This window comes from Balaenoptera physalus (assembly GCF_965194825.1).
Source record: "Balaenoptera physalus genome assembly, chromosome: 12".
Lineage (NCBI taxonomy): Eukaryota > Metazoa > Chordata > Mammalia > Artiodactyla > Balaenopteridae > Balaenoptera > Balaenoptera physalus.
The window spans coordinates 84,833,401-84,848,564 of NC_138897.1; the positions used below are offsets into that span (position 1 = coordinate 84,833,401).

The window sequence follows — 15,164 nt, forward strand, 5'->3', positions numbered from 1 at the left end:
TCCGTCTCGCTCTTTCTCTCTGGTTCTCTTTTAATCTAGCCGCCTTGGGATTTCAGTGAAATTGGTTGGGCCAGTTATGTGAAATTGGCACCATAAACTATATGTGTGCCCTTGGAGAAAACCTGTTTGCTTAGATCCTTATGCCAAATTGGTAACTGACTAACAGTAAGGAACCCTGATTGGGGCGGACTTCTGAGATTTCATTATGCCACAGACTATACTGGAGAATTGATTTGGCTCTGACTTTGTCTCCTTTCTGCATCCCCTCTCTTTTCTGCTTTGTGAGGCTTTACGCTTCAAAACTAAAGTCCCCTTACGTTAGTTTGTGGTCCTGTGTACCCTGAATGCTGACCTTCCTAGCTCCTTGGTATCCATACTTGTCCCTCGAGGGATTTAGTATCTCTGTGGGAGAGTATCATGCTGGGATGTCTCAAACAGTGTGGCTTTTAGTAAGCAGTTATGCTTGGGGCAGTTCATTGAGCAGTTTATCATTTTGCTACTTATAATTTTTTGTTCTTTTGTGTGTGTGTGTGTGTCCACAGGATTTCCGAACACTTTAATGGGTAATATTTTAAAATGGACAACAATGACAAAATTGTCGATTTTGAAATTACAAAATTGTTTGGTTTTTATGAGAAAAGTGAGTGTGCTGTTATATTACAACATGAGTAATTCTAAGGAGTAAAGGTTTTTAAGTATTTACCAATGTTCATTTAAAAAACTTTAAAAGTAATTATAAATTCATAAGAAGTTGCAAAAAATAGTGCAGAGAAGCTCTGTGTACCCTTCCCCCAGTTTCCTCCATTTGTAATGTCTTGCAGACTGTAGCCCAATATCAAAACCAGGAATTGACATTTGCAAAGTCCATGGAGCTTATTCAGATTTCACCAGTTTAATACACACTTATTTGTGTGTATTTAAGTCTACGCAGTTTTATCACGTGTGTAGATTTGAGTGACCACACAGTCAATATATAGAGTTGTCATCACAAGAATCCTGCTTCTCTTTTATAGCCACGCCCTTCCCTAACCCCTGGCAACCTCGAATTTGTTCTCCATCTCTATAACTTTATTTTTTCATTTTCAATTTTAGCATATATTTTAGTCATGTGTATTTCACAATGTGTAATTTTAGAAATAGAGCTGCAAAGGCAACAGGGCCATGATTTTCAAGTCAAAGGTAGAAAAATGTCCTTGAAGAATGTAATAAAGAACAAGAAGGAAGCTGGAGAGGTTAAAAACTTAAGATTTATGTTAAAATTGGCAAGCAAGAAGTAGGTGTTACCAAAATAAATAAGTAGTTCTGGAACTAAAGCCCAGTGTATTAGATTATGATATTTAAAGTTTCAAGGCAAATGTGATCTTATGATCTTCCCAGATGTCCAAATAGGAGAAACTAAAATTTGAGTTTTTCTAGCTACAGATCTTAATGACATTTTTAAAGGTTGGGAATTTAGAGCCAAGCGTGCCTGGTTGATTTTCAGAGGAGAAATTATTCTGAGGACCTGTAGTTGCTGGCAGGGTTCCCTTAATTCTTAATTTCCACCTTTGCCCCAAGACTTCTCTCAGGGAGATATGTGCGTGCCTGACACCCAAGCATCCACAGGAGTTTCCTTTTAATTCCCCAGGTTGCAGTGGCTGCTCCCTCTAAAAGGGGTTAGGGAGAAGCAAAGCAACTCCAGAAAAAAAGATGGGGAACTAGATGAAGCAAGAATGGCAAAATATTGATAATCATTTGAACAGAGTGGGGGTGACTTGGGAGTTTTTTACGCTGTTCACTTTACTTTTGTGTGGTTGAAATTTTTCATATTAAAATTTAAAAGAGAAAAAAATCAGAAAGCAAGAGATTATATTTGAATAAGAAAGTCAGAGCCTTCTGAGGGCAGCACATGCCAGGAGCTGACCTTTGAAAATAAAAACAATCCAGTTTTTTTTTTTTCGTAAGTTTTGAATTTTATTTTATTTATTTTTTATACAGCAGGTTCTTATTAGTTATCTATTTTATACATATTAGTGTATACATGTCAATCCCAATCTCCCAATTCATCACACCACCACCACCCCCCGCCACCGCTTTCCCCACTTGGTGTCCATACGTTTGTTCTCTACATCTGTGTCTCAATTTCTGCCCTGCAGACCTGTTCATCTGTACCATTTTTCTAGGTTCCACATGTATGCGTTAATATGCGATATTTGTTTTTCTCTTTCTGACTTACTTCACTCTGTACGACAGTCTCTAGATCCATCCATGTCTCTACAAATGATCCAATTTCGTTCCTTTTTATGGCTGAGTAATATTCCATTGTATATATGTACCACATCTTCTTTATCCATTTGTCTGTCGATGGGCATTTAGGTTGCATCCATGACCTGGCTATTGTAAATAGTGCTGCAGTGAACATTGGGGTGCATGTGTCTTTTTGAATTATGGTTTTCTCTGGGTATATGCCCAGCAATCCAGTTTTTTTAGGTGTTGAACTTAAAAAAAAAAGTTGGACTTATTCTTCTCATTCAGTTATTTACAGAGGGCCTACTACATGCCATGTACCATTCTAGACAGTGAACAAAACATAAAAACCCCTGCCTTTTGGAAAGCTTTACATTATGTGCAGTAAATATATCATTAAATATAGAATATATCTGATGGTGGTAAGTGCTATGGAGAAAAATGAGACAGCAGAGATGATGTTGGGGGTTGCATCATCTGGGGTGGCCAGGGAAGACTTCATAGAGAAGGTGACCTTTCAGCAGAGACCTGAAGGAGGGAAGAAGGAAGCTGGGCAGGTCTCTGGCAGAGGGGAATAGCAGGTGCAGAGGCCTTGAGGTGAGTGTGCCTGTTGTGTGAGGAACAGCAGGAAGGTCAGAGTGGCTAGGCTGTGGCAACTGAGTAATGGCCTCCCTGAGATGTTCATGCCCTAATCCGCCTGAGGGCCTGTGACTACGTTATCTTTTATGGTAAAAAGACTTTTGCAGATGTAAGTTAAGGATCTTCACATGGAGTGATCTTGGATTATCCAGGTGGGTTCATTGTGACTACAGAGCTCCTTAGAGGGAGGCAGGAGGTCAGAGGGGAGAGGAGATGCTATGTTGCTGGCTTTGAAAATGGAGGAAGGGGCTGCAAGCCAAGGAATGTACGTGGCTCCTCAAAGCTGGAAAAGGTAAAGAAACAGATCGTCCCCTGAAGCCTCCAGGAGGAATGCAACCCTGCTGCCAACACCTTGATTTTATTTTATTTTATTTTATTTTTTGGCCACGCTGTGCGGCTTATGGGATCTTAGTTCCCCGACCTGGAATTGAACCTGTGCCTCCTGCAATGGAAACGTGGACCGCCAGGGAGTTCCCCCAACACCTTGATTTTAGACTTCTGGCCCCCAGAACTGTAAGAATAAATGTGTGTCATTTAAAGCCGAAAGTTTGTGATAAGTTGTTAGAATATCAATAGGAAACTAACACAGGGATGTAGTGAGCAGACAGGGCTAAGAGAAGGAGAGATGGTCCAAATTCAAAAGGCACTTAATCTGTTAACAGAACTTGAACTTTTATTCTGAATGAGATGGGAAGCCATTGAAGTGTTTTAATCAGAGGAGTGACAAGGTCTGACTAATATGTTAAAAGGGATCATTTTTGCTGCTATGTGAAGAATATGCCGGGGGACAAGGCCAGCAGCAAGGAGACCAGTTTGAAGGCTACATGATGGTTTGGACCAGGACTGTGCTGGTAGAAGTGGGTGGAGTCAGGGTTGCTGATGGGTTGGGTGTGGGGAGAGGAGGAAGAGTCAATAGGACTCCAGGGTGTTTGGCCTGAGCAACTGGGTGGATGAGGTTGCCATTACTAATGAGGGGAAAATAGTGGGAGGAGCAAATTTGGGGGGAAGATCAGTACTTGAATGTGAGGCTGCAGATGAGTTCTGGGTTGAACTCAGGGTTGAAGATGTAAGTTTGGAAGCAGTCAGCACATGGATGGTATTTAAAGCCAGGAAACTGAACGAGATCATCAGGAAAGTGAGTGTAGATAGAGGAGGAGATTAGGGGTTGGGCCCTGGCACAGACAGTGAGTAGACGATAAGCAGACTGAGAAGGCGGTACCTGTGAGCTGGGAAGAAACCTAGCGAGCACAGTCCTCTGAACCAAGGGAGAGCAGTTTTCAAGGAGGTGAAGGTGATCAAAGGTAATAAGCGGTCAAGTGAGAGGAGGACTGAGAAGAGACTGCTGGGTTTAGCAATGGGACGTCAGTGGTGTGTCCTTCCCAGGTAGACTTCATTATGTCATTGTGTGACTGGAACAGTGACACTTTTTCCCCTGTTGTGGGCCTCACTGGTAACCTTAATCCAGGCAGAGTTAATAAAGCTAGTTTTTGAGACAAGGGTTTTTTTTTTTTTTTTCTTCTTTTAATGCTGCAATTCATAGTGGTGCTATAAAGCAAAATGCTGGAGACACTTTTATTAGCAAATTCTTGCAGCTGAGGCTCACTCAGTGGGGCTTTTACTGGGCAGGGCCAGTCCAATCCTGGTGTATTAAAGAGAGACCATTAGGCCTTTGGAAAATTCAGGCTCGTAAACTTTCTAGATTTAATGTAATTTAAGAAATCAAAACAATTAGATTTCCTTTTGATGAGACTCTTTAAAATTCACTTGTGAAAGTTTAACTAGGTGTTTTTCTTGTTGATTTTTTTCCCCCTTCAGGATTAAAAGAAATTCTTAAAGCCTATCATTTTTGTTCTCCTTTAAAAGAAGAATAAAAAGGCAACCCTCTCTTTATCATTTGCTAAAGAAATTGTTGGCACGTTTCTGTGTTCAATACCTAATTGTAGATACAATCCTTATCCCTTTTTGGAAGTAATTCTCACCTCTGGCTTTTATAAATCCCTCAAAGAGCTTTATTGTTTGTTTTCCAGGATTAAACTTTATCCTGAATATTATTTTCTGCAGAAGAGGCCCTGTGGTCTAGGGGTTAGTGGTGGGGATGATGCACCGAAACATCAACTTTTTGTTCTCAGGTTTTTATCCCATAACCCTGTTGTACAAATTTCAGATTGTGTTATTTACGACAATTTGACATTTTCTTCGAAGCTGATATAAAAAAATGTTTTCGGCTTCCAAGATTTTTAAGGTCTGACATATATTTGAGAGTTCTTGAAAGTCTCTGAAAAGTTTCTCCGTTTTAAAGTGGCTGGAATTTGTACAGTTTAGTACTCATTAAAACTCATCCAGAATGTTTAATTGGGATATTCTAGTTTGTAGTCACTGAGCACTGAATTTGGATTCTCCTGAAATGATGATTCACTGGCTTCATCTAACAAAGTGCAGCCTTGTAGCTAATTTTTGGACTGCAGAATTACAAAGATTACCCACTGTTGGGGGCCAGTCTTGTGATCCAACTCGGCTGTAAGGGCAGAGACCACAACTTTTCCCTCTAGCTTCCCCAGCCATGGGCAGGCGGCCCCAATCTGGTCATGTCCGTGGGGTGTCACCCACCTGCAAAAGGTGTCAGTTTGGCAGGTTGAGGTGGAAAGTGGATAAGAATTGCTGGCCTTAGTGCCCGCATACAGTTGGTGCCCAACATATGTTTTAATTGACTGACTGATACCCATATCAATGTTCTGTAAGGTGTCTTCTGGAGGACACTGGGCTTTTGAGACACTCCTTGTAAGAAGAGTTCAGGAGCCAGATAAGTTCGAGGAATGCAGCCTCTTATATTTCCTTCTTAGAGATATGCAACACGTGTCAGTCTGTTAAAAGCTCTGAGAAGTTCTGCAGTGAAGAGTCCTGCTTAGTTTTGTTTAAACCGGTGTTCTCCAAACTCGTGTGACCATGGAATCCTTTTTTTTTTTTTTTTTTTTTTTTTTTTAATGAATCCTTTTTTAAAGTAACTTAATACCCTAAGGAGCTGCTATTCTATTGAGTATGCTTTGGGAAGTGCTGGTCTGTGTAGTGAGATAATGAGTCTGGGTCTTTCATCTAGTAGTTACATTTCATAAATTCTACAAAATTTTACATTTTATAATTTTTACAGAAAAGGGCTGATGTATCCCAGGGATCAGAGTAAACTGCCGTGTGGTTAGCTAGCACTTTGTGCCTTTGAGAACCCGTGAGGGTGTCTGTGTGTTCACCCTTATACTTTATTTAACCCTGAATTGCAGGGGCCTGTGGGAGAAATACTCTGCTCTGGGGCTATTTGAGCTGTATCCTGGCTCTGTCACAGCTTATGTTGGTCTGTCCCTATCTGTGCTTCATGATTGCCTAGTGCTGAGACTCACTTTGGCACAGACAGATGGACAGACACCACCCAGTGTCATGGACAGGCTCAGCTGTGGACCAAACATGCCAAAAATAAAACCATGGTGTTCTGTCTAGTCGAAACTGGAACTCCAGTGTTACTGAGCCATTATCCCATTCTTTATTGCCTGACCACTTGTGATCAGATGAGGGTTTGTTTCCCCGATGCCCTTATGGCTAAGATGGAGAAGTGTGGGATGACAGTGTGGTTAAGTGGATTTGTAACTGATGCTGTGGCCGTGCCTGGGGTGGGCTGCTTAATGGACCCATGTCAGCCTGGGGGGAGGGCTCTAGTGGTTTGCCACGGGCTCCGTCCTCAGCCCCATCCTGGTTAATTTTTTAAAATAATTAAGACATGAAGCCCCACAGACTGTATTTTGCAGATGACTTATGTAAAGGAAAAGTAGCATACATACAATGGATGACAGAATTGAGATGCAAAGATATTAAATGCTGGGGGTGGGTATGTGCGATGATCTGGGATTTAAAATGGATAGAAAGTTTAGAAAGTTAAGAATTTAAGTTTAAAACATAATAGTGTGAGAGTAAAAAATGGGGACTTTTTTTTCTTTAATTGCAACTTGTATTTAAAAAGACTCTGAAGATTGATAAATACCAAACTGAGGTTACTGTTGGCGAGAAAAGGATGTGGACACTGAGAGATGCATAGGAGTTTTAAGCTTATTGGTAATACTTCTTAAGCAGGGTGGTGTATCCGTGGGTGTTTGTAATATATACCTTTTTGTCTGCCTTAAATATTTAATCAAATAAACGGACTCCAGAAGCTCTGGACCATACGTTCTGTAACCATGAGGATGTATCTTCAAGTGAAGTAGCAATTAGTATCTGATAAAATCCTTCTGTTCATGGCACTTGACAGTCTATATCTGGGGTATTGTTTAGTCCTGAGTATCACTTTTGAAGAGGGATACCAGAGATGCATAAATACTAGGGTACATTTCAGAGATAATGGGTAGGGGAGCTAGTCCTATGACAATTAATTGGAGAAAATGGGTGTGTTTAGACCAGTGAAGAAGTGACTAAGGGGAAATGTGATGATTGCCTTCAGACATTTAAGGAGCTGTCAGTATGTCTTTTTTGTTCCTCTTTTCCTGTATTACTATCTTCTTTTTTTTTTTTTTTTTTAAAGAAATTTATTTATTTAAGTGTGTTGGGTCTTCGTTGCTGCACGCGGGCTTTCTCTAGTTGTGGCGGGTGGGGGCTACTCTTTGTCGTGGTGCACGGGCCTCTCATTGCGGTGGCTTCTCTTGTTGCGGAGCACGGGCTCTAGGCACGAGGGCTCAGTAGTTGTGACTTGCGGGCTCTAGAGCGCAGGCTCAGTAGTTGTGGCGCACGGGCTTAGTTGCTCCGTGGCGTGTAGGATTGTCCTGGACCAGGGCTCGAACCCGTGTCCCCTGCATTGGCAGGTGGATTCTTAACCACTGCGCCACCAGTGTTTGGTTCTTTTAAAAAAAATAAAATATTGTCTCTTTGTCAATATTCTCTACTTCGTGAGACATTGTGCTGATAAGTTTATTTCTTTAGATATGCTTTCCTTTAGTATTTTGAATATATTTATAATGGGGTATCCCACTCCCCAGGTTTTCCTTTGAAGGCTTTCGATTAGCCTCCTTTTAGCCCTACTTGGTAGTGCCACGTCAGGCAGCTGCACTGTTAAACAGTTGTCCCTTATTTTTTTCTGACAAATGCCCTGGATATAGGACAGAGTTAGATCTAAGTCAGATCAGATAAAGACAAGCCTCGAGAACAGAGCTTTCTAGCAAGCTGCCAGACAGGCCAAATAGTGATGGTTCTCTGGGGATGGTACTTTTGGAGAGCTATAAACCCATTTGGCCTCTCTGGGAGCTGCTAGACTGCTGGTTTTTACAGCTGCTATAGTTGGAGGCTGTTGGTTTTCAAGGCTACTATGGAGCTAGAGGATGAGGATGGGATTAATGCAAGTGAAAACAATACAAAGGTTGCTATTCTTACCAAGATTCAGCCATTTTTCTTGAATAAATGCTTCTCAGAATGTTGCAAGCCTTTAGTTAATTTCTAGGGTTCTGAAAAAGTTGATTTTGACAATTTTTGGCAGTATTCTTGTTGGTTTTGTGGAGGAGCAGATTTTCGGAGATCTTCAACTCTGTAGTCCCGGAAGCTAACTCCCTATCGGTATTTCTCAAATGAGGCACCCTTGTGTCATGAGAGTCTGTCATGCACATGCTGTGTGCTCTCTCTTTGTCTCATGTTCTCTCTTCTTGTCTGAGTATTTGATGTCTTGAAGTGGCCCCAAGGGAGTGTTAAGGAGCACAAGTTACCATGAACCGCTGGTCGTGACTCTTACTTTATTAGAAGTGAGGCTCAGCCTTTGGGTGGACGGCAAAGCAGCATGTGTTGCAGACCCCAGAGCATGTTGATCTGCTGGGTCAGTTTCTCGTTTTGCGAGCAGAGTCCATCTTTTGCAGTCTGCCCAGCTTTGTACATTATCCCATGATGAAGTAAATCCATCATTCCCCAAAGTTAGGGTTGGAAGACAAAGCACTAATAGCTAAAATGGCTATTTCCTCTGGATACTGTTGGGATTTGAAATTCAGTCCAGTCATAACATTAATTTCTCTATATCAGATCTTACCATCCTAGATAATTGCTTGAGTTTTCTGTTAAATAATTTTTTTAATCTACACATTTAAAATCTAAGTTTTTGCACATAGTATAAATCTGCATTTCTCATATGACCAGAAGTTTTGGGTTATGGATATTTTATTACAGCTCTTTACTTCAGAGGTCATTGGTCTCTAGCTCTGTAAGATGGAAATACAAGTGCTTATTGGTAAAAAGTAAAGAGATTCTGTTCTGAAAAGCTGTGTATGATTTTATATCTATTAACGTGTTACAGTGTGTATTTTATGCCTTTAAGTATTTGTGTATTTTTTTCTCTTTATATTTTATACATATATATGTATAAAATAATTTAACCAAGTAGTTTAAAATGTGATATTAGGTGGTAGTACAACAATTTTGAAATCTTGAAAGATAAAACAGGAAACATTTGCTTGTATTTTTTTTCGCCTCAGAGTGTTTTGTTAATGAGACATTTTATACTGCCATAAACCCAGGGCAGTAATAAAGGTGTTGATTGATTTTTGGATGACAAGGGACTTCTCTAATTGCAGAATTTGACATTTGTGTCACTTCTGCTGTTTTAGGTGAGCAAGACGTGGAAGGTGATTGCAGAAGATGAAGTACTCTGGTACAGGCTGTGCCAGCAGGAAGGGCACCTTCCCGAGAGCAGCATCTCCGATTATTCTTGCTGGAAGCTCATCTTCCAAGAGTGCCGAGCCAAGGAACACGTGTTAAGAACCAACTGGAAGGTAGGCAGTGGCCAATATCATTACCTGTAGGGGAATAGCCTGCAAGGATACAGGAATCCAAGCCTGGGATTAAACACCAAGTCCTTCCAATTTCATCCTGAGATTAACTGCCAGAAACAAAGAGAGGAGGAGTACGGTGAGCGTCCCTTCAGCTGTTGGTGACTTGTTGCCCAATAGAGTATCTGCCCTTGTCTTCAAGCACACTCTTTGGGAGCATCCCGTTGTCCTCTAGGAGAGGAGGGGCGAGACTGAGGAGCCAGTCGCCTCACCTCTGATGGTCGGGGTCTTTGCGGTAGTGCTCAGTGCAGCCCCTGTTCACTGTCACCATCTCCCTGGATGGACCAAGAAAGCACCACCTGAATACAAAAGAGGGGCTGAAAATGCTATTTCCAGTAAATGTAAGAGGGAGATTATTAAGCATCTCTAAGTACTGTCTTCTCTTCCCTCACATAACCTATTGGCTTGCTTCCATAACATTTATCACTTCAAAATTTCTACAGAAATATTAGATCACAGCTATGAATTTGCACAGAACAGTGTTTCTGTAGAAAATAACTGTCAAGAACAGTGTTACATAAAGCTGTTTAAGGCATGACAAGACAGCAGTGTGGTGCCCCTTTCTTCCCACCTGGGTAGCTGGATATTCAGTTGGAAGGAAGGGACAGAACTGTATTCTTTCCCCTCCTGTAAAGGTCAATCCTAATAGACTTTGAGATTAACAAGCTTTTGCTCATTACTGATAGTGACATATTGCCTATGTGCATGTCTGTCCCCAGTCATCTCATAACCTGATTAGTGACCGATACTCTTGATCTGGGCAGCGTCACAGTTCCTAGCAAAGTTAATAAGAGTAGTGTTCCTCTAACTCGGGTTTCTCAACCCCAGCACTAGTGCCATCTGGGACCGATACTTTGCGGTGAGGGCTGTCCTGGGCATTGTAGGATCTTCCGCAGCATGTCCAGCCTCTCCCCAGTATATGCCAGAAGCGTTCTCTTCCTCCCCGCAGCTCTGACGACCAAAAAGTCTTCAGACCAGTCCGATGTCCCCTGAGGGCAAAATCAGCCCTGGTTGAGAACCATCCTTCTAAAGAGGATTAGCATAGCCATCCTTAGGCCATGAAGACCCACCACTAGGTACAAATCCCGCTGGCCCCACTCTGTGTATCCACTCCAGGTAATAAACTCGCGTGGAGGGCCCCCCTCGCCCTCTTGCCCATTTGCTTGGTTATGTCTGTGTGAAGGACATAAGTGAGAGCAGGCATTGGGTTTGCCAAAGGTGCTTAGACAGGCTGGGGGCAGGAAAGCAGAGGGTCTGACCCTGGCAGGAGGGGCCATAATTTAAGGAAAGCTTGAGAGTGAGGCATTTGCTAGGGCCTTTCTGTCCAGGAAGGAGGGATACTTTTGAGATCTGTGAGCATGAGAGCTGGAGATACTCCATGTACCCTGGCTCGAATTCATAAATGTCAGATTCTAAGAGAGAAAGCAGCAGCTGAGTTCTTTGTTTCCTCTTTGGTATTAGAAAGCTAGGGAGGGAAGCAGGTACACCCGCCTCATCCAGGCTGGAGGGGGCAGAAGTGAAGGTGTTTAGAGACCCGCCTCATAGCATCTGGCACTTAATGCCAGTGTACAGATTACGTACAATTCAACTGAACGTCTGTTTTGTTGTTTTTCTCCAACAAGCCCAAAGCCATGTGTTTGATAAGTGCTCAGTAAGAGGTCGTTGCTTGAATGAACTGGAGTCAAACTGCAGGGAGACTGGAGGGAGGCTTCTCTTTGGAGTGTCTCGGGCCCATTTCCTGCACTGTTACCTATGAGGACTACAGAAGTAAAATGTCAAATGACACTCTTGCATTAACTGTAGTGATGGGATTCTTGTGATTCTAGAATGAATGGAATTCTTACGAAAACATGAAAGGTAGTGCAGAGCAAGATGCTTTCCCTTTGTGTGCCTCTGCTTTCTCATCTCTAATGTGGAGCTGAGAGTAGCTGCGCTCTTTGCGCCATCGTGAGGATGACTGTCTAATGATATATCTAACACTCCTCCCACAGGGCGCGGCCTGTGTCTGCTGCTCAGTTAGCACTGGCCTTGGCACGCAGATGCTGTGGTTTGGTGCTATTCATGGTCAACCTCAGGATGGGTTGGGAAGGTGATTTGGTTTGGCATCTCCTAGGTTGGTGTTTGAGGAAGCTGAGAAGGGACCCCAGGGTTCTCAGTACTTCCACACAGGGGATGACCTGTGAATGCAGGAACTTACCTGGACCTGCAGTTCAGAGCCAGCGTGCAAATGATGTTCCTTTCCCTGGTGTTTGCATACACTCATTTCACTGTGCCATTCTAGGATCTCTCTAATCCAGAATACCAGTGTGAGGTTGGAGCCCTTGATGGGGAGGAAGCCACGTGACGAAACTTAGTGGAGGACGTGAGCACACAGGCCCTCTCCTTTTCTTTCAATAGCTTGTCCCTCAAAAGAGCTTTGCTGTTCTTGTCATTTTGGCTGTGGCCCTCGAACAGATGATTCTGAAGTCCTTCCCTTCCATCCCCATGTCTCCACTAGCAGGACAGCCCCACTTGGATGTGTCCAGTTGTGTCCCTCAGCCTTGGACTTGGTCCTCGAGTTCAGTGAGATCACCATGCAGATCGTCTTGCAGAGTGCCTGGAGTACAGCTGCTTAATAAATGTTGGTTTTAATGGAACGGATGTCATCATCTGTCTCCTAATAATATAAATAGTAATAGTAACTACCATTTATTGAAAACCTGCTGTGTGCTAAGAACTGTGCTTGCCACTTACACACACTATTTCTAATCCTTGTGCTGGTACAGCAAAGTTGAAATTATGGATGGCTTGGTATTTTTTTTTAGTTGAAGTATATAGTTGACTTACAATATTGTTTCAGGTGTACAGCAAAGCAATTCAGTTATGTGTATATATTTTTTGATGGCTTGGTATTCTTGAATACCTTTATTCATGCTTGCTTTTTGGCTTAACTGTCCTGCCCTGCCCTTCCCAACATCCCACATGTAAATACTTTCTATTCTTCAAGATTCCCTTTATTTTAAAAATAATTATTTTATTTATATATATTTTGAATCAATAAATAAACAGTCGTGATGCAGTAAATCAAAAGTCATAAAAGGGCATATACTGGAAAATACATCTCCCTCGCACCTCTCTCCACCTACCACCTAGTTCCCTCCTCAGGAGCAACTGTGTTACGGGTTTTAGGGTTTCCTTTAAATAACCATTTCCATGAACCTCTGACCTCTCAATCAGAAACAATGTCTTTTCTTTTCCCCATCCTGATTTTTATCTTGTTGTATATACTTTTTCATTTTATTCTGAGAGCATTTATAAGGGGTGTTAACAGGTAAAATACCATTAGCTGCTTTCTCTCCTCTGAACTGAACTTTTTAAATACACTTTATGCATTTCTTCCCTAGCAGCCCACTGCGGAGTGGAGTGGTTACCATCCTGTACTCCCCTCGAGGACGGGGGCAGCGTCTCGCACTTCCCGTGCCCAGTAGTTTCATTCAGTGTGTTTGTAACTCATAAATACATAGCTTAACACGTTAGTTGTCTTTGTCCTTTCCAATGTCTTGATAACTATGGACACAGTCCATACCGTAAAAAAACTGCCATGAATGTAGTTGAGAGTGAAATGCTTTGTCTTCAGGCTATCCAGAGAATAGTATAAACTGCAGCCCCTTTTCTTATGCAGAATCGCAAAGGCGCCGTGAGTGAGCTGGAACACATTCCTGACGCAGTTTTATGTGATGTGCATTCTCACGATGGTGTTGTCATTGCTGGGTAAGCGAAAACAGTTTTTCAGTTAATATTCTTCATCCTAAGGTCTTTCACTTTTCATGGACCACCCTCTGCGTCCCAGCCACCTTATTCTCCCTTGGGAGTGCGTGCCTTCCCACTTACAGCCCTCGTGGAGATGGGTGGTCTCCATGACTCTATCCTCCAGTAGTTGAGAGCTCTGAAGCTAGTGGTGAGAAGCGAGTGGTGTGGAGCGGCTCTGTAATCCATGTGTGTCAGTATATCTTTTGAGCTTTTAAATCACTCTTATGGCATGTTCTGTTAGATTTTCATTAAGGCAAACAGTTTGTATTTTATGAAGACATAAAAAAGTGAAGCAAGAATAATAAGTGTTGGCAGAAACAGGTGCTGTTCTTGATCTCTTGTTCTGAAGCCTTTATTATGAGGAAGGGCTGTGGCCACAGGTAATCTTCCTTCCCCACCACACAGTTTGTATTTGCAGTTAACTTGTCCTGAAATAGGCTTTTTGTTTGTCTCCATTGCCGACAAATTTAATTTTAACTTCTGTAAATTCCTTTGGCTTCTGTTCCAAAAACCACTTCCATGAATTCTTCATATTTTATTACAGAGATGTTTTTATGTGTTTCTTTAAGGTATAATAAGACGATTACTTTCTTCTTGGATTAACAAGATGTCTTGAACTAGAGCCTCACATTGTGTACTTAATGCCGTAGAGACCAGGACACTTAAACTTCTGAGTCTGGATTGACTTCGGAGTGAGACACCCAAAAGAGGTTTCTGCCTGGAGGAGCAAACAAAAACAAACCTTGGACTTAACAGCTTAGTAGTAGGAGAGCCTTTTTCTTTAAAGAAAACTCTTTCCTTCAGAACCATTCCTTAATTGAAATTTCCAAGAGTCAGATTATTTTAATATTTTGTGGTCCGTAGTACCTGTGTAAAAGTATTTTGCTTCAAACAAGATAAGCCTTAGGAGGAACACTTTCCATTAGCTTGTGTTTTACTGGCCATGATTTCGAGGCCAGTAAATACCCTTCTTGGGAGTGCTATAGAACTATTACTTTTAGAAAAATTAATGGAACAGAAATCTAGAATTTTGTCCATTCAGTTATCAGTGTGGCTCTAGGCTTCTGCCCCTCATTTCTCAAGTATGGGCCTGAGAGCTCATGCTAGGTAAGATCCTTTTCACCTGCTAATTCTGAGATTCCTCAATAACTCCCAAAGGGACTGGGGTCATCCTAGCTTAAAGAGGTCTCCCGGTGTGTCAGAGGCCTTTGAGGACAGACTGTTGAGATGGAACTGAAAGAGTCATAAAAGGAACTAGAAATAAGGGAGACGATTCTGGAAAGCCAATTATGAATTTCTTATCTGGACGTGGACCTCGCAAAAGGCAGCCTGGCCACTAGTCCAGATGCCAGTCCTTCTTTTCCTGCCTCTCCATCCCCTCGAGGCCTGCTCAGCATTACAGATTATGCCAGCACAAAGCAAAGCGATGGCAGAGTTTAGTGGATCGATAAGATGAAACTTGATCTGTGGGTCAGAGAGGCTCCTCATGGCCCCTCTTTCTAAGAGAACCTTACGTTTATGGCCTAGCATCAGATACTTCAATCTTGCTTGTATATAGAGCATTTTGTGTTTATCATTAAAATTTTATCTGGTGGTTACGATGCTTGTTTTCTGGGTCAGGTCTTGAATCCCTTTTCATTTGAGACAGCGGTGTTTGTGGTTACCTCATTCCCA

The 15,164-nt window shown here is 42.1% G+C and overlaps 1 protein-coding gene across 1 annotated transcript in view; it reads left to right on the plus strand.

Annotated features, from left to right (window-relative positions):
* Positions 1-15,164, plus strand: part of FBXW8 (F-box and WD repeat domain containing 8) — a 117,747-nt gene that overhangs the window by 19,530 nt on the left and 83,053 nt on the right. The window contains exons 3-4 of the mRNA XM_082416817.1: positions 9,480-9,644; positions 13,363-13,451. Of these exons, the coding sequence (XP_082272943.1) occupies positions 9,480-9,644; positions 13,363-13,451 (254 nt within the window). The remainder of the gene's footprint in view (positions 1-9,479; positions 9,645-13,362; positions 13,452-15,164) is intronic.